Here is a 23,749-nt window from a genome sequence, read left to right on the forward strand (position 1 = left end):
TGTGAGCTGTGAGCTTTAGTCTCCAATATGAAGGGTATAATATCTTTCACACCTGACGTGTTACAGTCTCTCCTACAGCAGACCAGCTTTCTGTCCACCTGTAAGTGTTGCCTCACAGATATAAGAATCTAGAATGCCACACACTGAAAATGTATAGAGACTTGCTTCCTGTTTCTGTTACTACACGTAGCTCGAAACAGGACTGTCAGCATCGATTTGGGTCTTAAACATCAGACCTGTTTTTCTTACAGTGTATTTGATCAGTGCACCGTATATACACTGCTGTGTCGTAAATATCTGCTGACCGGACGTCATATTCAGTTCACAGTGCAGGACACCACAGACCGTGACTGAAGCCAGAATGAAGGTTGACAGGTATAGGTGAGAAGCCTCTTCTATAGGGAAATGTTAGCATTGTTGAGCCGTGCTGAAAAAAACAAAACGGGAATGTTTATTTTTTGATGATATATTTAACGCTTAATGTCCTGCTATCCCTCTCCTCTCCTCCTCCTCCTCCTCCTCCACCCTGTTCCTGTACCCCCCCCCCCCCCCCATATTGTGTAATACTTTTAATTTCCAACCATTTTTAACTTCTAGCTCGCTAGCTTTATAAAACAATTAATAAAGAAAACCTTCCTAAAATAATATTGAAAACTATATTCAGTACATTATGAGAAAATCCATAATCTGTCTAGAGATGAATTCAAACTGACATACGGGCTGTCACATTTATTGCACTGTACATCTCTGTCATCCTATGAAGAGACTAGGAGCGGGAAAAGGCGACTGGGTGGAAACGTCCAATGGTCCAGGGGAAAACTAATCAAAGAGCGCTGGCCTGCTTCAGAACCACTGCCACAGGCCTGCTCTTTGTAAATCCCTCTTCTGTCTCGACAGAGGGTACATTGTAAGGGGAGGTCAAATGCAGAGGAGCTGTGTTGTGTAAAGCTGTGTTGGTTAGTTTCAGAATGGAAATTGAGATTGTAAAATGCCATAAGGCATCATTGTATGCAGCAGAAAAAAGGAAGTAGCCCTGCTCCTTAAAGCTAGAGAAAAGCTGCAAAGCTCATATCATCCCACAACCTTAATAATATATACTCCATTCTTCTTTGATTTAGTGAGTAATCTTTACATGTTTAACGCTATTAGAAGGTCGTTATTTTTCCAACTGATTTAATGAGGGATGTGAACATTTTTAAAGGATGTACCAATCAATATTCTTTCATTTAACCATCAGAAGGCCAGCAATCAATATTTTCAACATTAACGATTGCTAGCAACACAGCCCCTAATACTTCTTTTAAAAGTTGAAGAGTTTCATCCTTGCCCTTCTTGGCTGATTCATTTAGCCTCAACAAGTTTGTCTACAAACACTCACAGCCTTGTCAGAAATACACTTTTAACATATGACAATTGAATTCATATTTAGGGAAATTAGCACTTTGATTCAAAAGTCTTACGATATGGTGTGCACAGTGGGAGTTGTACCTTTTAATCCAGGCAGTGTAGTTAATATCACGCTCTAACCCCCCATATGCCCCAAATTATCCAAGAAGAAGGGCAAAAAAAAAGCTCTGCTCATCAGCAGGTGAGCGACTAAAAGTTTTTAGTTGAAAACATTTTGTTTTTTATCTTCATTTGACCATGGACAGCATAATGAGCACATGTTCTTGCTTTCAGCAATAATCTTGCCTTCGCAGACATCTAAGCTTGTAAAACCCAAGGTTAAGTGTGTCTCACACTGGCGCACGCTTGTAAGCAGAGCAGGAACACGTTTTAGTTATAATGTGTGCACATCTCTTCTACTTAAAAAAAAGAAAGAAATCCAGCTATTTGAGGAAAGTGTGAAAAATAACCAACCACAAGTTAAACCAGTTTGTGTTTCTGACATGCTGTAATGTTTGCGTCAGAAATATTTGGCTTGTCAGTTGGGGGCGGTGAGATGAACTTTGCATGCGGTGCCTCCGCTTTCCTGAAGCAGTACACTCACCCTTCTTCTTTTCCTTTCCCTTGTCCTACACTATTTCTCTTTGCCTGGTTGTCTCTATAATATCCACCCTCTATCTCTCCTTACCCGATAATAAATGCAGGAACTCTCCTTCATATGTGTTTAGCAGTGCCTCGAGACTGGTGTCGGCCCATGGTCCCTTAATTATTAATTTGACGTTATGCGCTGGCCGTTTGATCATCCCCACATATCTGTATGATTCAGATTTAACGAGTTCCCCAGGAGACTCTGTTTTCTCTCTCTCTCTCTCTCTCTCTCTCTCTCTCTCTCTCTCTCTCTCTCTCTCTCTCTCTCTCTCTCTCTCTCTCGCTCTCTTTATATCAGGCTTGTTGGGCTCTGGACTCAATTATTTGACCGCATACATTTTTAGTATGTGTGGTCGAAGTGAGAATTGAAATACTGACGGTGGCTTTGTCAATGCTTTACTCTATCAAACAAGGTTTGCTTCTCTACTGGTAGAATCCAGACTTGATTTTCCCTGCGGAGAGATCTTTGTGCTCCCGGCATCTTGGTACAACATCGACATATAAATTCACAGCGCCGTGATTGATTCACACACAGAATTACACAGAAATCATGGTGCTAGTTGAGGAACAGTTCTTCAATTCAACCTGAGTGTGTACTGCGGGAGGTGATTTAAGATGACGTTGTGACCCAGTAGTTAACAGGCTGCTCTCTCACAGACCAAAAAAATCAGGTTCAATGGCCAAATCCTACAGTTAGGGACACTTGATATGCTGTTTGTCCATCTATTCTGACTGTCTATCTAGCTTTTCATTTTGTCTCTCTCTCTCTCTAAAACTCAAACTGGCTGTCTCCCATTATTTATTATATTCCAAGACTGTTGCTCTGCTGCAGAACAGTGTGGGTGTGTGGTACAGAGTGAGAATAAGATAAAGAAAGGGTGGGTGAAACGGAAAGTGTGGGATTGTGTGGCATTATATAGACTTGCGTGTGGAAATAAGCATTTGGTGGTCTGTCCTTTTTCAGGAAATGTAATCCTGATTATTTAACGCTGCTTTGAAAATAACTGAGTTAGCTATCAGTGGTGCAACATGTGTCTTATCGCTTATGCTAATGTCTCTCTCTCTCTCTGTCTGTCCTTGCCTTGTCTTCCCCTAGCATCACCACGGTTCACTAAAGTTCCCGTCGACCAGATTGGCGTCTCAGGGGGCGTGGTCTCCTTCGTGTGCCAGGCGACGGGTGACCCCAAGCCGAGGGTTAGCTGGAACAAGAAAGGCAAGAAGGTCAACTCCCAGCGTATAGAGGTGAGTCAATGAGCCCCGCCGCTCACTGCTGCACTCTACAGGTGCTGTTGCTGTCCTGTTACTAAAATGTCATGCAACACTACACTAAAGTACTATACATGTCACTCTTTTGAACCTTAATTTGCCGACACATTCTTTTCCAACACACATCACAAGCACAGTCTCCTGTTACAGCTGAGTCTTAGAAAACATATAAAAGGTGTTTTTGTTTGCTTTCTTCACCAACAAGTTTCACAAATAGTTCTGGACAACAACTTTTCATGGACCGGCCTCTCTATCCTCCGAGCAATGTGCAGGTTCACCATTGGCTACAGTCGCCCAGTAACGCAATGCAGAACTCTCTCATTCATCCCTCTCTGTCCTCTTTGCACTTGACTGACTCTGTCTCCTTTGTCACATTCTGTACCGGACTGGTTCTTTTTTCTGCATACCGCCCTGTCTGTGTGAATGCGTCTGTCTGTGCGTTATTCATGATGTTTGTTGTTCAGTTCTCGGCAGGAGTCCCAGATGGCATCTCTAAAAAGTCTTGATTGATGCTCAGTGTCTCTTAATTAAAAAGTTGCTTTCGTTAACGACTGCAGTGCACAGAGATAGACATGCACATGCTGCAGCATGAAGAAAACCACAGGGGAGGGGGCTAAAAAGCAAAAAAAAAAAAAAAATGACAACAACATCAACAGTGGGAGAAGCAGAATCTCAACGGAGGACAAAAATACAAAGACAAGTTGTGTTTGTACGTTCTCTTCTTCTGCATGCTAAGTGGGAAACAAAGCCAAGGGCGCGAAGGAGCCGCCAGAACGGACTCTCCTCTTCCTTCGTTTAGAATGAAATTAAAAAATTTGCAAAGGGGTTTTGAAGTAGTTATGATTTCCCCCCCCCTACTCTACCCTCTCTACAGCTGCTTTGATATCGATCATGATGCCATGCTCTGCAGTGTTTTTAGCCTAATTAGTGGCTCAGCCCTGAGACGAGTAGCAGCGGAGCGGCAGGGCTGCTGAAGATTTGTACTTGCATCTCAAAGTCATGCTTTGCTTAGAGATCTCAGCAGCGAACCCTTCATCGAGATGATGTAAGTTCCTCTGAGGAATAGATGTTGGAAAAGTAGGCTTGATGTGAGACTGGCAGACAGGCTGGCCATCTTCTCTAACACGTCATCCATTTGAAATTAGAGCAAAAGAGATTAGCTTGTAAAATGACTGGCTTTATTATAAGGAAAGGGTAATTGGTTCAGAAATGCCAGCGTTTAAATTCTGGTAATTTACTCACTTTAGTCTTGAGGTCCTGCTTCTTGCCGCAGGATACGTGGCTGTTGATTTTTTTGGTTTCCAGGAAGATCAAACTTGTGGCTTTCAGATGTTGGCCACTTTCAGTAACTACTATGTCATAACTGCCCTACTGTCAGCTACACCCACTGGCATCACAATTTAGATTAAAGACACATTTTGAACCTTTTTAAAGTAGTTCTCGTGTCCGTAACGAGGAAACTGATTTGGATTGAGTGGTTAAATTAAAAAGTGGTAGAAGTCCAGACTATTTCAGATGTACTATATCGATTTAACATCTAAAACTCCAGGATGCTGATGTCCAGTTAGGAAAAAGTGACGTCTTAATTTTGTGAAATTGGCAGTTAATTCGTATAAATAGTCTAAAAATATATGTAGAGTGATGCTTTATTAGTCATACTAGGATTGCATATTGTTATACTTGAATGATGCAAACACAAAAAAGAACACTTTATACTTTATTAAAAATGTATTTAAAAATGCCTTATGTTACTGTGAGTAGATTTCATCGTTTTTGATACACATAAAGGATATATTGATGATTCAAACATAAAGGGTGTTAATGTTGACGTAGATTTTCTTAAATGTGATCATTTTTGAAAATTAGTCATTTTTTTTTTATTACTACAGATTTCTTCTTCTCTTTTTCTCAGCACTTGTTGCATTCTGAGTGTAGTCTGATATTGTTTTTGAGAAGCGCTTTCAACAAGGCTCAAAACAACGTGGTTTACAGAGAACAAAGGGCATAATTACAGATAAAAACAAGAGATGAAAAAGTGAGCACAGCACATCGTGTGTGTGTGTGTATGTGTGTGTGTGTGTGCGTGTGTGTGTGTGTGTTTCCTTATAGTTCTGTATTTATGAGAACCAAAGAAAAAAAACATTGCAACTATCCTACTAAAGATTTCTTGTATCCTACTAAATTTTTTAAATATTTCCTACTAAAGTGTTCTATGTCTTTGGTTTTGGGTCAAGTTTAGGATACATTTTGAGAAGCTGAATTAATTAGCTGAGTTACATATTGTTTTTTAAAAGATAACAATTACACCAAACTCATCCTCCTTAAGTTCAAAACTGTTAATACTGTTGGAATCCCACATCTTTCTAACCTAACCTTATTATTTACTCTACCCTACAGACCATTGAGTTCGATGAGGGTGCCGGCGCCGTACTCAGAATCCAGCCTCTCAGAGCGCCACGTGACGAGAACATCTATGAATGCGTTGCCTGAGAACAGCGAGGCCGAGATTACTGTCAATGCCAAGCTGTCCATCATCCGAGGTGAGTCCTGCATTATGAAACAGTGTGCAGAGGGGTAACTACAAAATAAATCATTAAAGTGGACGTCCATGAGCTCCTCTGGTTTGTTATGACATCTTGCCTTAGAGTTTTTGTACTGCACTTGCCAGTGAGCGAGGGTTGTACTTTGCTTGGATTTTTTGCTGGTAGTGTTCTAGTTTTTGTCCGCTTAGCTATTTTGGCTTGAGTTCTAAAAGCTTTCTCAGCTGGGTCATGAGTTTCATAAAATATTTTACTTCACAACTTAGTGATTGTATTAGATTTCACTATTTTAGAAACATACACACATTGTCTTCCTTTGTGCTGAGTTTTAATGCTAAAGACCTACCTGATGTTGGTAAAAGCTTTTTATTTGCTAAGTACTACTATACAAGCTTAATCATTTATGGGTCATTACTAGAGAAGCCAAATTAATATATGTGAAAATGTGGTGGATAATCTCTTAAAGCTTTTGTGCCTAAAATAGACTCATATTCACTGTCAGCAGATGGACAGTATGAAGGCTGTTTATCAAGGATCCATCAATTTGATGAAACTAATCAGCTATCTATTCATGGAAGAGCTGAACCTCTATTTAACCATAATGGAAACCCATAGGTTCCCTGAATGAAAAAGATTGATTGGTCACCCACACACAGTCAGGGCACAGTAGTGAACAGATGTGTCTGGAGACGCACACTCCCGCACATAAGCAGGTGTAAAATAACAAAACAGCTGAATGTTGTGGACCTTTTATTGATCTGCTCCTATAGATGCTATTTGTATTTATTTTTTAGCTCTAGCTTAGAGGTCACGGAGGACGGTATTATAGGCGAGCAACCATGTGGTCACACACTCCCGCTTTCTTCTCTCTCGTTCTACCTGTCTCTGTCTGCCTCAGATACATAGACACACACACACACACACACACACACACACACACACACACACACACACACACACACACACACCACACACACACACACCCCTTGCCTTCTCTTCTGTTCTCTCCTGCCGCCATCTGCCATATTTCCAGGGCTGGATGAAGCTGAGCTATTGCTGGCTGGTTGGCAGCACATAAGCTAGGCCTTCCTGGCTGTCAAATCCACAGGCAGTGTGGTGGGGTGGGGTGTTGGACCAGGGTTTGGAAGCCTGGCCCAGCATCCTGGGTTAGTTATTGTTAGCAACAAACCCCCCCATCCTGATAGCATGCTGTTGGGTGCTAGGGGGTGTGTGAGTGCCTCAGGTGCCCTTCAAAACTTGATATAATTTCAAATGTGGTACTTAGACTTACAAATATACATGAATGTCCCCATTGGCAATTCTACTAATGCCATTTCCTGGAGTGATGTACATTGAGCAGCCATTTCTTGGACTCTTTAATCCAAAATTGGCTTGTAGAATCTTGTAGCATTTTTATGGCATTCTACAAATCAAACTTCCAGTCTTCGTCAGTAGTTTCATGCTCAAAACACTTATGTTGATATAACATGTGTTATTCATAGTCAGAACCCAATTTATTTAGGAGTGCTGTGAAAATAATCTCCGGAATGTCCTTTACAAAGAAACAGTGGACGCAGACAGATTGAAAAAAAAGCAATTGAAAAAAGGAACAAGCAGACCACATTTTAAGCTACAAGTCCAGGCATGTGCACATCAGTGTGTGTAGTTGTGTGAAAGAGCACAGGACAAGACCCAGGCGGTCCACAGGAGCAGAGGGAAAATGAAAAGTTATTGGAATCAGCTCGACAAGGTTTCCTCTGGAGCCTAGAGGAAGACAGCAGCTCTCCTGTCCAGGCAAGACTGAAGGAGGGATGAAAGTGGTGATGAAGAGGGGGGTGAAGGTGCAAGACGAGCAGCTGAGGAGGAGAGCGTTACCGTCTCTGTTTTCCATCTTTAATGAGGTCAGGTCCCCCCCTGCATCAACGCATTAGAAAGGAAATAAGAAAACATATAGAGAGAGAAAATATGAGAGAACACAGATATCATTTAATTTGAAGGAAACACACAAATGATAGGATGGAGAAAAGTGTTTAGGGTGAAGTGAAAATGGGTAGAAAGTGAGATTTTTTTTTAGGGCGAATTAAGGGAAAGAATGCAAGTAGAGATGGAATTGGAGCAACCCAGAGGAACACATAAGGAAAAAATAATGAGAAAAGTTGGCCAAAGATGAAAGCAGACAACAGGTGGTGTTGCGGACGGTTGGCAGTGTAGAACAGGTGAGGAGGACAATAGCCGAACCTGAGTTCTTGGAACCGGGGCAAAGGATTAAGGGATATAGGACAAGGCACAAGGGACACATCCACAGTAAACAGAGGGGTTGTGGTGTGGGATCTGGAGATGCAAAAAATGGGCCGCCACGATTGGTGACTTGGCTGGAAAGCTGTTGCTTTCATTTGTGGGAAAATCCAGATGCATGCACAAACGCTCCCACTAACAAAGAGAATAACATACATTTAAAAGTACATGCATGGCTTGTACATAAAGGTAATGCGTGCATGGGTACACACTTACTAATAAAGGTTCATGACTCTCGCTGAACACATCACGATCATGAATACTTCCAATTTGAGAACTAGAATCACTCAAAATAGCAGCAATCCACATAGTCAGGCACACGCATATGAATATTTGCATCGTCCCCTGTTCAGAACAAATGCACACACAGAAGTGCGCCAGTCCACTGGCTTTTGCTATCCTCGCGCAAACTCATCTGCCATGACAGCATCTGGGCTCTGCACTGATAAAGATATGCACACATACCAGCGATGTGCACGCACGTTATACACATACTGATCACACCCTGACTTACGTCTACTAAAAACATGCAGCAGGATACAAACATTCTGAAACATTCACTTAACAAATCCACAGACATTTATTCATAGAAAAGACGTTACAGACGGGCTAAACTCAAACCACATCTCCAGCGACACAACGCCACCTTCTCTTCTGTTGTCTCCGTGTTTGTGTGTATGCGCTTGAGTGCGCGTGTTGGTGGCAATGGCAGGGTGCGTTTAGCATCGACTGTGACACCTCCTTGGCCGTTGCTACACTGCCTCAGCTGAATACCTAAGATGGGGGCCATCTGGCTCCACTAAGACTTGCACACAGTCCTCTGGGAATCCTTGGAGAGGGACTGACAAGCGTATGAAGCACACTCTTGAGATCTGACTCAACTTGCAGCTTGCTTTGCGTTCTTTGTCATGGGAAAAGCATTTTTTTTTAACAATGTTTTTTTGAGAATTTGCCTGTTTTGTTTTGTGTTTTGTGTGTTGTAGAATGTCGAAATGAAGGCAAAGTTGCCACTGGGATACTGTCAGCTCATGCTGTTGGGGGGACTTCATGTGGAGTTATTCCACTTTGTGTGCTTGTATTTCAGACTGCTGCAGTCTTTAGCCCTGTGATAATTGTGGCAAATAGATTCTCCCCTGCGGCATCCCAACAAGCAAAAACAGTCATTGATGAGATTCAGTCGAAGAAGTTGTAACTATGAGGTGTCTATCCGTGTGTTAAAAAAACAAAACTTAAAACACCATTCAGATCACAGTTATGCAGAGCTGCTCTCAAAGCAGAAATAATCATGTCTGTTGAATCAAACCTCAGTGATGAAGCCATGGAGCGGCAGTTTTTTCATGTGGAGTAACATTTATAAGTATGCTCTGGGCTATTTGAACCAGCAGGCACCGGAGACTCACCTCTGATACACTCACACACACATGGACACACACTTCTCTGGTTTGGCCTTATATGAGTGCTAGATACCAGACCTGGCCATGACCTTCATTTTAAGTCGTGCACCTGTGTGCACTCACCCACAAAGTTACGCTCACATGCTGCTTATTTTCTTTTGCCACTCCCAACCAGGTGGAACCAATCAAACATCCCCCTCTCTGTCTCTCATCACTCTCTTACTCTCTCCCGAAACGTTCCAATAATTTTGCTTTTTCTCTATGTATGCCAAGTTGCAAGTCTGGTTTTAATCCACAGCACTGATATAGTTCATACAGTATATACGTTTCAGGGTTTCTTTTCTCTTTAGTTTCGTGTCCAAACCCTCCTCCTCTTCTTTCTCTGGTAAAAGCCTCTTTTTGATTATAATTTGTTCTAAGATAGAGGAGAAACAGCCAGGTAAATATCAGATGGGCAACGTATACATGTAAAATGAAAGTCTGCAAAGGGTAAATGCAATCTGTATAAATCTCACTCGTGCCAGACTTTGAGCACAGCTTTCGGTTCACATTTGTTGGCATAGAGAACGCAATAGCATTTCTATTTGGATTCAGCCATGTCAAACCCTGTTAGCATGAAATGTTTACCAGTTTCATTGTTTATTGTGCTGTTTGTACATGTCAGGTTTTGTTTTCTTGCTGCACATGGATTCAGATAAACACAAGCTGCATCTGTCGTTTCATTTGCTTAGTTTTAAGTTGCCTGGAAACTCCGCCCATCTGCCACACCGTGCTGGTCAGGTTTGGGAACGCACCCACCATTACTCAGAGGGCAGTTGGGGGTGTAGCATGCCTACTATTTGATCAGGCTGTCTGCTAATTGGCCACTCTCTTGTAAAGGAGCAGGTGATGATGAATTTTAATGGGCTTCTGGATCCTGATACATGCACAGTCTGTGCACAGATCACAGTCTGTGCACAGATCACGAGACAAGTGTTCATAAAAAGAAGGATGAAATGGGGGTGTGAGGCAGAACCAGGTGCAATGATGAAATGGGGGAAAAAGCTGAGCAGCAGCAAGAGGGAAGGAGAACTGAAGTGAAAAGTTAAAGGGACGGAGACCAATCAACCTTTCAACCAGTTGTGGCTCCGGGCCAAGCCTAAAGACATTCTATTTCCTGTCTTCACCTTTACTTTCTGTTCTCCATCTACCTTTTTCTGTTTCTCTCACACAATATCTCTACCATTATTTCTAGACTCTCTCCTCTCGGTTTCTCTTTTGCACAGTTGTTCTCTCTGGTCTGTCTCTACCAATCTTCTTTCTATGTATTTCAATGTGTTTGTGTGTGTGTGTGACAGAGAAAGTACCCTGTTGGAGCGTTTAATCACTAGTGTGTATGTGTGCGATACAGCCATTTATCAAGTCGATTTTATACAAACTGCAGAGAAATAAAATACAAATTTAGATCCGTCTCTGCAGGGGAAGGCTGGAACACATACAGAACAATTTGCTTTCTAAATGCACAGAAGTGCAGAGCATACTACATAATGGGAAGATGATTTTTAGTCCCTAATTTCGCTCAAGTCCTTTTGTAGCCAGAAATATTATACCTAAGCATTAAAATGCTTTTGTTGTACTGAGTAAAATGACTAAACTTTGCTTTGAAATACTTGAATGCAACCTCAGCTATAATGAGCAATACTAAGGCGAAGATAGAGAGAGGAGTAGGGAAAGAAAGGAGGTTGGGGAAGGTAAGCCTCGCATAACGTTAGGTTATGTTAGGCATACTGTTCTGATCGTCACATATTATTTTAGTGTGCATGTGTTTGCAATCAGAGTTAAGAAAAAGCACGATTCATCCATGTGTGTGATGCAATCCGATTCCAAAATTGTTTTGGATTTTTCAAGTTTGAGTCCAGGCTAAGAGGGAGAGGAAGAGACAGTTTCAGAAATGAGAGCGATAAGACAGAAAAATGGAGAATATTTCTCCTCCTTGCTTTTCATTTCATCAGTATTCCCTGTACGTATCTAACAAGCTTCCGCACAAATACACATTTAGGTTTGTGGAATATTCCCCTTGAGTCCGTTAATGACCCCATGGTCTTACAACTAAGTTTTACATTTTCTTACAAATATATGGCTGTTAAAGAGAAAACTCTTTTCTCCTGAAACTTACTTTTTGCAGATGCAAGTTTTTCTGTTTTTACATTTACATTTTCCTTTTGCATTGATTTGCCCGTGGTCAGTTTTTCTTCTGGCTTTTCTCTTTGTAGTGCTAATACCGTGCTGTTTTGGCGTTGAAGGGTTGAATGCTTATTTTTTTTTTGTATTTATTTCAAAGGAAGAGGTGAGTCCAGGGCATCAGACAGGCTGGATGAAAAATTAATAAGACACATAGTGAAACATGAACAGGCGTGTGTGCGTGTGTGCGTGTGTGTGTGTGTGTGTGTGTGTGTGTGTGTATGAGAGACAGAGTTAGTCTCATGATGTGTATTTGTGGTGTATTTAAGTGTGTGTGAGTGTGTGAGAGAGATAGAGAGAGAGAGAGAGAGAGAGAGAGAGAGAGAAAAATGGATACAAAGAAAGAGAGAGAGAGTCGGCGGGCAGGCAGGCAGTGGCTGCCCTGTAATGAGACAGTGAGGAATAAGCTTGTCAGTATCAGCAACATATCTGGCTGTTCTTCCTCTTCCTTACCACCTGCTTCTGAGATGACCTTTGCCCTCTTCCACTACTCTCGGTACACCCACTGTATAGCAAGAGCAAGAAAGATAAGGGGGGAAATGCAGAAAAAAGTGAACAGCAAAGGGGGGGGGGAAGGAAGAACACACTAGTACAAGAAATACTACAATTCCTATATACCATTGTACATTTGTTGTACTTGTGAGTTCAAGGCAATGAGTCCATGGCTACTAGACTGGGACAACAATGGAGATGAGCTGCACACTCGTAGCCTCAATGTAAAAAACATAAAAAATCGAATTCTAAGAAGACTTGTAATGTCTTTTTACACATCAAAGTGCTTTTTTTTGCATCTTGACCACATGTGTTCTGCTGGTATACCTGTCAAAGTTTGCATGTACTAGCCAGGACAGCCTTGGTTAAAATGGGTATACTTCTATGCCACTTGGGTGAAAATGTTCTTAAAATGGTGACGATAAAAGAGTGACAACAACGGCAGGACTCTCTTAACGGAGCCTGAGACCATGACTTACCTCATGTGACCAGGTCCACATCGAGCTATGTACGCTCTCAGTTGTTACTTATCTTTAGCTTGTCCATGAAAAAACAAATCAACTCTCTTTCCCAAACCGCACTCCACCAGTAAATAATACATTTGTTTCTAGCTGTGAAGATCTACACCAATCGGAAACCATTCTTGAATGAGGCCCCTGTTATCAGCTAGAATGAAATCGCCTGCAAATGGTAAACCGTAGGCTCTCCCTGTATGTGCATGTGCACAATAACTAACATTTCAGGATCTTTGTGTGGTTATTTGGCTCTTGCATTTCAGGAGGATTATGTGTGCAGGACATTTCTTGTTTTGTTTTGTTATGGTGCTTATGAGATGCTACTTCTTTTTAGCACTTCATAGTAGAGGGCAGGCATGGATGGCTTTTGTGTCCCCGATCTCTCATTTGAGGCTTAAGAAGTTTTTTCCTCAGAATTATTCCCTTTGTTGTCCTTCAGCGACTGGCACTTCCTTTCCATTCTTGAAAAAGATATTTCCCGCCACCATTCCCTTACCCTGTCCCTGCCCCTGCCCCACTTCATACCTCCATATTGGCATTTGTGTGCTTTCCAGTCTATTGCCAGCCTTCTGTCAGCCTTCTGTCATTCTCACTCCGTCTTTCTCTCTTTTAGAAAAAAGTTCCCTCCAGAGGAAATTCACTCAGATGAGAGTTTATGGCCTCTGAATCCTTTGATCCTCAGAACCTGTAATGCAGTAATCATGTGTGATTGAGGGATGAATAAGGGGACACAAGCTGAGTGGTAGCAAGAAAGATAAAGGTGAGTGAGAGAAAAGATGGGGTTCTGATGGAGAGGAATACGTGGAAGGAGTTTGCCTCTAGCCAGGGTTGGCTGGCTCCTGAACCTTCACCATCAATTTCATATAATTCCTGCTCAAGTAGAGCGACCCTGGCCACCCGAGACATCTGGCCACAGCCAATATAAGACACTGGGGTAGAGTAAAAAGGATGAAAAAAAGGAAGAGATGAAGAGGCAAGGAGATGGAGAGCAAGGGACAACCAGAAGGGGTGTTAGGGTCTGGCTGATTGGTTTACTTCTGGCTAGAAAGTTTGGATCCTTTGTTGCAGCAATGAGTTGTCCAAGAGACTAAATTGAAAGATCAGTGTCTCCGAGACGCTTTTACAATGATAAGCACTCACTGGGCTGATTGCCCCGGTGTTTCAACCTGTTGCAGTAGATACCCTTACGTTTCCTCACATATCGGGTCATTTTCATAGTCTGTTCCTTAGTGAGAAACCGATAGTGGAAAAGCAGAGTGGTTTTATCTTTTTTTCTCTCTATAAAAGAAGCTATCTTCTTCTCTAACCTTCTATGTGTAAAGACCCAAATACAACAAATGTCTCTATCTGATGGCTATACAAAATATATCTATTATAATGTAATATACCTATAATAATAACACATCATTTAAAATTCAAAATCAGTTTTAATACTTGTTAAATTTGCGCCACTATTTTGGTCCTATATGATTTTATGGGATGACTCAGAAAATGTAAATCGGTTCTCTGCAATTACTGCTGTTTTGAGTACATGCACATATTCATATTCATATGCATTTGGATTATCAGTGCAGCTGGAAATGGGATTTGCTTTGCCTACAACAGCTTCTAGTTAATCTGGCAAGATAATTTAATTTTGAAACAGTAGATATACTGTGCAGGTATCAACTCAACAATCCAAACTAGGATAGTGTTGGACGCTCCACACTTAAGTAGGGAATGAGAGTTGGGACAAAGAGGTGGTTCCTGTGGAAACGGTTGCGACTGATGACCTTTGGAGTGTCCCAACTCATGCATAAAGAAGAGCAAAGGGATATGGCCTGGACCACCAGCTTCATGCATATGCATGAACCACCAGCTCAGGTGGCTGAAGTCATACAACGCGGAGGTCTGGGTTTTGGGCCCTGCAGGATTGGCAGAGTTGATAAGACTTATAGTCATGCATGCTTCACAAGTGCCATGCCTACGCTTCTTATGGTAAAAGTTGGATGGCAAGCTTAACTGCATGATTATTCCTATAGAGTGTGAAGGAAATAGCAGTCGGAGAGAGGCCAGTTGGAAGATGCTATCCAGGACTTCTTCATGGTAACAAAGCGTGTGTTCTGGAGTGCAGCCCAGATCCTACCGCAGCTGTTCATATTTGAGGAACATTGTGCTCCTTGATCCTTAAAGGGCAACGCCACTTACAACATGTGTAGCTGAAGCCTTTGTCTTTCCTACACCCACATTTTCTGTCACATCCTTCCATTGAAATACATGGAGTTCAGTTTAAGCATCATATCTCTGTGTAAATGAGGGCATCATTGATTTGTTACCATAGACTGTATACAATATGGACGTAGTCTCCACTCCATCCCATAGATTTCTGAAGTGCCTCTGAGAAGCTTGAAGTGGTCGACCCGCTTGGGAGTGACGCAAGCGTCTAAATCTCGGATTGGTTGTCGTCTGGGCAATTTAGGTGGGCCCGGGTGACGCAGCAGAGCAGACGGCAAGTGGTTGGGCATTTTAGTCTATGGTGATTGCTCCCTTTTGGAGCGAAGTTTTTGGCATTTCCGCATAGCCACTGCTCAGCCTCCGATGATTGACACTTGGTTGTTACATCTGAAGGGGAAATAGTTTTTTGCTTTGGTACACTATGTACTGTATGTGTTTTTCCTTTTATTTTAATGTTTTTGCAGGTTCCTTTTACTGATAGAGTAGAAAGGTTGACCATTCACCAATTTCTCTGTCAAAAGCTGCTTTACTCCAGGAAATGATGGTGAAATTACAGCTGGAGTCCTCTGTAGTCCACTCTTTCTTCTAACTGTCTTTCCTGTTACCCATCTTATCAACATTACACCCACAATCTCTCGGTCTTGTAATCTTTATAAGTGACCTATTTATCCAACCCTCCAACTGTTCTCTCACTGGTGAAGGCCCATATCCTTTGTGACCTTCATTGTCTTGTCTGCTTGTCATCCCGGCATCTCAAAGTGACATTAAGGAACTGCAAGGCAGTCTTATGACTGGCCTTCATTTTTACAGCCACTACATGTTCATACCTGTTGTGCTCTGCTCACTAAAGGTGCATCCAAACCTATCATTAGTAGCTTAGCGCACAAAGTTAATGGCCCGCTGACCTCACACCTCACCTACTCCATCCACCTCCCTCGAAATCCTTTTAAAATGACTCTCAGTTTTGGTATTTGTTTGGTTTAGATTATTTGCTTTGGCAGAAATGGCACAGTGCAGCGGCTCAGCTTAGAGAGGCCTTTGCTCCACAGGTCAGTAGTATCAAGCCTTAGTTCTCACACCCATATAAACCTTGTCTCCCCCCCCCCCCCCCTGTTAAAGCAGTGGTTTTCACATCAACTTTTTACACATATGACAAGGCGCAAGGGAAGACGAGCATTCTCAGTTATCACACAGGCTGTTTAAATGATGAATTCTAAAACTTATTTTGTAGTTGCTTATGACTTCAACTTCATTGTCGAACGTATTGCTGCGCCTCATTGAGCTGTCCAAGCACCCCCCAGTACGCTTTCTCATCAATGTCATCGTTAATTACATATGACACAACGTTATGCTGCCTAGTTGCATCGTCTGACAGTATCCAAGCCACTTTAGTTTAAAAAAAAAGAAGAAGAAGAAGTAAGTGGATAAGTTTTAGCTCCTATTTTTTTCCTTACACACTGCAGGCAAAAATCCCTGAAGAAAACATGTCTAGCAACCAGACATTGGCTTAGTCACAGCAATTTCAGTATCAACACATTTCATTTCCTTGTGAATGGGGAGCAAAAAGGAAATGTGAAATGTATGAAGCTGCTGGCTTCAGAAAAGCACAGAACACTCTTTTATATATATATATTTGTATGTAACATACCATATATATGTTTGAAAACATTTGTTCAGGTATGTCTAAGAACACCATAGCCTTGAACATGCTGTATCTGCTTTGAATTAAGACATAGATCTTATTAGGTTCTTAGAAGGCAGATTTCCAGAGTGAATTTCATGAAAAAACACCTTTTTGGTGACAACATTGTGAGGATGGCGCATGCAATGAAAGGGCCTTTACATTATGGAGAGCATGTTCCCACGTAGCTTGGTTGGAGGTTGTATTTCAGGAGAATAAAGCTGATCTGTTTTTGTGATTGAGATGAGATGGCATACATTGCATACTCTACAACAAATAAACAACAGAAGTCAATGTTTGAGAGTTTTGTACAGCACCGTTGCCACACATACTGTTTAGTAAACTGACGTCAGGTGCCCACTGCGCCTACACACACAGTCCCACCCTACCAAACAAATGCAGACAAATACTTACAGAAACACACACGCATACACACACACTCAAAGCCACCCACCACTAAACCAGACCTGACTGGTTGACGTTTTTCTACGGTGAGGCATTTCCTTTAATGGCCCCGGCCTCATCCGCTGTCTCCGCTGGAGTTCGCCTGTCTTGTCCCCAGACGCCTCAGAAGCCTGACAAGAAAAAGGATAGGGAGAGAGAGGGAGGGAAGTTGATAAACGTCTACCGGTTGAGACGGATAAACAGAATTTCTTCTCCTTTTATGATTATTTTTTTTTTACCTCCACCTCTTCTCCTTGCAGGCAGGGGATATTTCAAGCTGTCCTAGACAATTACTCCTCTCTCTAGTCTTTGATAAGTCTATCATGGTGGCTCGCCACATCAGGGAAACAGCCTGTATTTTATGTTTTTCTATCGAAGACTGTACCCTGGCTCTCGGCATTTAAAATCATTGATAGAGCAAAGACAGCATGTCATTCATGGAGAAAACCTTCTCATCAGGTGAAACACATGTGCTTAGATAAAGTAATAGAAACAGCTGGAACAAAATAATGATGATAATGTATTTTGCATTTTTTATATGGGTACAAATGTATGCAACATTTTATTGTGCAGCTTTATGGGTTTTAATGAAAGTAATATCATGCAAATGTTGATTCTTAATTCAATAAATTGTGAGAAAGTAAAGGCATTCTGTGCTTCGATCAAAGAAACACATCACTACTCGTATAAGGTGTACACGTACAGTATACATATCAGCCAATTGGTATGTGAGTTTATGGGGACTGGATCTTAAAATCTGGATAAAATAAAAGAGCAGCAGGCAATAATTACTTACATCATGCCGAAGGCGATACAAAAAAAACGTTTATACAACACACAAATAACTCCTAAAAACATACTTGTTGGAAACCTTATGTTATGAAAAATATTGCAGCCAATATGGACAAAACCTGAGTTCCCTTTTTTTGCCTATAATGGACAGGAAACTTTGCACTACTCTTACCTTGCTCAGCCTGAGGGTAAAATAATGTTTCCTGCCTAGTGCTATCTAAAAACAGGCTTTTCTGTACTTTGTTCAATTTGCCATTAATTCCTCTCCATTTTCCATTCTTTTGGCTTTCACATCTGACAAAACTGTGGTCATAGCGGCCACCTGTGGTGGTTGCTGCCATTTGTTCTCCAAAATATCCCCCTCTTGGCTGCTATCACTGTCTTTCTTTGGCAAACAAGCTACTTAGCTCAGTGGTGATGATAGCTTTATGAATGTGGCCTAATATGGGCTGTGTTCGGAACTGGAGGTGGTGTGGAAAGTGTTTGCAGACCTCCAACCTTCATAAATGTCTGTTTGAATGCCAGACTTAAGTTCTTGTCACCCTCACATTTAAAAGAAATTGCAAGTTCGCCATGTAAAATGTAGGGTTAAACAGCAAGAGGCGAGGTCGATTTAATATATCACCCAGCTGCTTTGGAAATCAAGCCTGTGACCTTCTCCTTACAGGACATGCGTGTCATCTGCATATACAGCACACACACAGTATACAAAAAGTAAACAACACACATATAGCCTAGTACTAACAAAATGGTCTAAAACGCTAACCCACAAACTCATTTTGCTGTTCAAATAAGCAATGCTGCAAAGCTTTCTCTTCCTCTGCCCCTCTTTATTTCTCATCTTTCAGACTATTTCACTCAGGATGTATTTCGGATATTTGGATGTAAATGTTGCCCTTGGTGGCTAGATGTGCTAGGTGTGGAGAATACCAATGGGACATCAGACGTCTTTCCGGGAACAGAGCAGGGGGGTAGAGGTTGAGTGCTCGCTGTATAATAACCATTATTCAGCTGAGATGGCTATCCAGAGAGGGCTTTCAGTGCTGGGGCCAGAGACACTGTGATTAGATTTCCCCTGTGTTGCTATTCTTCTCTGTCCCCGGATCATTCTATGTCACTGTTCCCCTGACTCTCTTTGTATATTTCTCAAACAATTCAACAGGGATTCCATTGGTTATAGAATTTTTAGAATGTGATGCATTGGAGATATGTTCTTAAACTTTCATATGTTTTGGTTGGGAGGTATACATTTTGCTGTATACCACAAATCACCCACCATCAACAAGAAAGCTTCTAAGTAAAACAGAACGGTGTGCTGTTTGTATGAATAAAGACCAGAAGCTTGCACCTGATTCCACACAATATTTTCAAGTGGCTTTTATCTCCTTTACTTCACAGCACAACCAAGTGCAGACAAAACAGATTAATCTCATTCACATCATAAAGAATACAAGTCTATGGTCTTGAACGTACTCTGAGTTAGGTAATATTTACTTGTAGACTCGACTCTTATGTTGACAATTGGGGGGGGGGGGAGGATATGGTGCCCTGTGCTGACCATGGATTAGGGCCTTAACCACATTTTAGTTACTGCTTTACAAACGTAGCATTTGCCAATATAAAAACGCATAGACCATTCATGCATTCTTCCATTCTAGAAAATAGACTTCCCAAAATACAGTTGTTCCCCAGCTGTACAACACAACCTCCCTATTTAAACAGACACTCTTCTCTTTTCTCTGGCCTGCCTTCTTGATGTGAACAGGGTCTGGCCGAGTTGTAGGTGCAGAGCAAATTGTCCCAGCAGCCGGGTCTGCGCATTAGTTAAACTTCTACTTATGTGTGTGAAGGAGAGCGTGCCATTGGTATTCTTCATCCTCTTCCACTATAATTTTCAACCTCTCTTCCTGTAGCTTCTAATCTTAACCTCTGTTTCCTTTTCTGTATCTTGCTCTTCCTTTCCCTTGCCCTCACCCCGTCTCTCCCCCACCAGTCCCTCTGTGGTATTAATGCACAGGCCTGCTTAAAGCCTATGATGTGGCGCTGGATAATCAGTTAACCTGATTACGCTGCTGATGAAATTAAATAATTTCAGTAAGTGAAAATAATAATATGAGTAATGGGTGCGGGGGACGGTAGAGTACCCCACAGCATTTGCTTCAGTCCCAGCCAGTTGGGTTTTACCTCTCTCCCTCTCTATATTACTTTAGCTCTCTCTCTCTCTTTCCCTCACTCTATTACTATAGCTCTCTCTCTCTCTCTCTCTCTCTCTCTCTCTCTCTCTCTCTCTCTCTCTCTCTCTCTCTAATTGATGGCTCAGAACGAGACATGAATATGGATGTATAATAATATAAAGATCCATTTACGGTATAGTATCTTGACTAATGCTCAGGACTATCGCTCAGGGTTAGTGTTCAGTTACTAGCTTACATGGTAAAGCACAGCACTAACACACGGGTTAAGTGTCACGTGTAATACTATATAGATAATTGGGTAAAGCATATTATGAAAGCCGCAGGTTTCTACCAGACGTGACAGCCTGTGGGTGGTATTGTTTTACCTTAATTTAACTTTATTAAAAATAAATCTCCTACATTTATTATAGTTATTGTGAAAATTTTCAAGATCGTTTTCTCGCCCCGCCCTAACTCTTTGTGTTGGTCAGGGGTAGGTGCTCATTGGGTGTAGAACTCATGGTGCTATAAAGTACATTTTACAACATATTGCATTTGCAACAGATGGTGAATATTACGTTACTATGCTGCTATTCTGGGTATAGCATAGCAGTAGATGTTTCAAGGTTATACTTACATTTTTCATCAGGACCACTTATTCATAATTGTACTGTACTTTGGAAAAAGTGAAAGTGTCACTAAATGGCATATTTAAACACAAAGCCCTTTTGTATAGAGCTGTAGGAATCTGTATAGTTAGGACTATAGCAGACTTACTGAAAAGAGATGTTTGGCTTGGTAGCAGTGGATAGAGTGGGATTAGTCAGGAGAGTTAAATGAGTGTAAAGGACGGACCTTTTAAGAGGGCCACACTTAGCCTGATAGAAAGCAGAATGCAACAGCAGGCATGAGTCCGCAGATTAACAGCCGTGCAGTGGCTAAACTAACCAAAGGCTGATTAAAGGCTTTGCACCTGTCACTTGTGTAATTATATTAAATGGCGAAGCAAAATTAAAGACAATTATGGATAATGATGGCACTCAAGCCAACCTGAAAAAAAACCCAAAGAGAACGACAAAAGTCAAAATCTAGATCAGATTGACTAGAGCCTGTATGAGGCTTAGATTTGCAACACGCCAGCTGTTGCATGGAGTGGACATGTACTGTTTTCCATCACAGTAACCCTAGGTTACAGTTCTTCTGCTTGCATTACTTGAAAGCATACTCTAATTAACATCTGCATTGAGCAGTTTGTGATATTTAAAACTTGTCTAAATTGAATAGTTTCCAATCTTGTGAAAAAAATAAGCAGTCTTCTACTTTGAAAACATGCCAATCATCATATGCTGACAATTTACAAAGCAATGAGATGCATCAAAAAAGCTCCGTGACACTTTAAAAAAACAAACAAGGTGGCCCAACAAACGAGATCAGTTGCATGCTGGGAAGATTAAAATTATCTTTTAAGTGCTTCCACCTTGTCTATTAAAACAAACATACCTGAATATTCGCAGATTGTTTTTTTCTTTTGTAACACAATGGAAGAGGCTTGTTTGATATCCTTAAAATCAAAATATGATTGAATGTGTATCAGATAAAACAAAAACATTTAAAAGTGTACTAATATCTTACTTTGATAGTTATTCTTGCAGGGTGTAACTGCAGCATGTGTCTCATAGCTCTGTAGTTGGATGATTATTGGTCTAAGTGACAAAGGCTGCTTCCAGCAAAATAAACAGCGACGTTGTCATTGACCAATAGTTCACACGCGTTGATTCTATTTGGCCTGTGAAGATCTATCATCACAGAAAACCCCCAGTACACATCATAGAAATGCAATTGCTAAGCCATTATGGGTGACTGGCCCTTTGGGAATTTTAGGATACTATCAGCCCATGTCATTGGTTTCTGTCTCCCCTTCACATTCAGGCTGGCTAACCCTGAAGTAACACTCCCTCGATGAGTGATCTATTTATTTTTGCATGGCCGCATCTTTATCGACAGAGCCTGTAGGCTTCAGGGGGAAAGATGGTATCATAGTCTATTCCTGGGGAAGTAAGTAACCAGCATACATGCAATTCATATTCAGGAATGGCTGCCGGTGCTGTATCAGGTCAGAGCAGCTGTAACGATAGCATCGTCTCTCTATGAATCCACCATCCCTGCTTCTTGTTTACTGCTGTTTTGGTTGGTTTGTTTGTACCCCCACCTTTTTTCTGCCCTTACTTGCTCCTTCAGGCAGATTCCTCTGTGAATTGCTTAATTTCATTAGTCTCAAATCCACTTACTCTGTGTATGTTTCCAGCTTCATTACTGTAGTCTGTGCAGGCCTCTTTGTACTGTTTTCATACCATGAAGGCAGAGTTAATGTGATGTGAAGTACAGATAGGACTCAGCAACATCACATACATCAGATGTAACACCCAGAAAGCAGGCCAGATCTACTCTTTGTAGACAGAACTAGCTAGAGGGGTACGAAAGTGCAGCACCTTTTATGGCATCTTATACATAGATCATTGGTGACACACAGAAGAGGGAGTTTGTGAGAACATATTGCACAGTCTTGTTCTGAAGTTTCTAAAGTGAAGTGTAGCCTTGCCAGTGCTCTTCTAAGCTTCAGGGGAACTCGGTATAAAGAGATTATACAGGGGTGACCATTAATAATCGATGGAGAGGATACAGCACAGAGCCTAAAACAGTGTAAATGCCTGTACCTCTGTGAACCTAGCATTGAAATATTCATTGTGCTCTGCTGATGTCAGCCTAAGTTAGTAACCTGTTTGGATTTAGTTTTGAGACCCTCCGGTTCTTGCTTCTGTTGCCCCATATGTCAACAGAAGATTTTATATTTCAAAATGTATGTAACATATTTCCTAATATTGCCATTCTTTGAAGATGAAATACTTTAATGGCATGAGACATTGGTTGAACATAGAAGACTTTGACTTAATTTTCAATTTAATCCATTATGATGTCATTGATGTTTTATTTGTATAAAGTGGAAAATGGAATATGGATTATCTCAAAGGCAGGGTTAGGGTTAGACCAACCCTGCTTTAAAGATTATGCGTCTCGCAAACTGTGACTCAACTAAGTGTGTCCCAAAGTCCTTAGTTTAGTACTCCCCGGGTGTCGACGACACCACCATGATGTCTGCAGAATGGACATGAGGTAATTGGCTCTCCAGATGAACAGTGACCTCTGCTGTGCCACTGGCCAGCATCTTAGTCAGTCAATCTTCTCCAAGTTGTGATGTGGCCTTTGGCCTCTGATGCATATTACAGCTCAGGGAGTCTCCCCCCCCCCCCCCCCCCCCTCCCTCCACCTCTCATCATCTAAGAATGAGTCACTGCTGTGGCTCCAGTCGGGGTAGATGTCAAGCGATCTGACCCATGGGACTAATTGCCCCAAAAGAACAGGGAGTCTGCATTAGGAGAACAATAACCATAGAGCACACTACACTGTCATCTCTTAACAGTGAAATAATTGCTCAATCGTGCATGAGTGTTAGCTGCAAGGATATCACAATCTCTGCTGGCTAGTGTGATGGTTCTTGAACAAGTGTAGCGATAACGACAGTCAAAGGGGCTTAAATCTTACCATCATACACAACCCTTGTACTTTGAATGCCAGAGTGAAATCAATCCAATTTGTATTCAGTCCTGGGCTAATGGTGGTTACAGTGTGT

General features: G+C 41.6%; 1 protein-coding gene across 1 annotated transcript in view; it reads left to right on the forward strand.

Moving 5' to 3' along the window:
- The window catches only part of ptprsa (protein tyrosine phosphatase receptor type Sa), a 239,000-nt gene that overhangs the window by 121,117 nt on the left and 94,134 nt on the right, over window positions 1-23,749 (forward strand). Inside the window, 3 exon segments of the mRNA XM_029429714.1 lie at window positions 3,131-3,276; window positions 5,698-5,787; window positions 5,789-5,840. Coding sequence (XP_029285574.1) covers window positions 3,131-3,276; window positions 5,698-5,787; window positions 5,789-5,840 — 288 coding nt within the window.

This window comes from Cottoperca gobio, chromosome 4 (genome assembly GCF_900634415.1).
Source record: "Cottoperca gobio chromosome 4, fCotGob3.1, whole genome shotgun sequence".
NCBI lineage: Eukaryota > Metazoa > Chordata > Actinopteri > Perciformes > Bovichtidae > Cottoperca > Cottoperca gobio.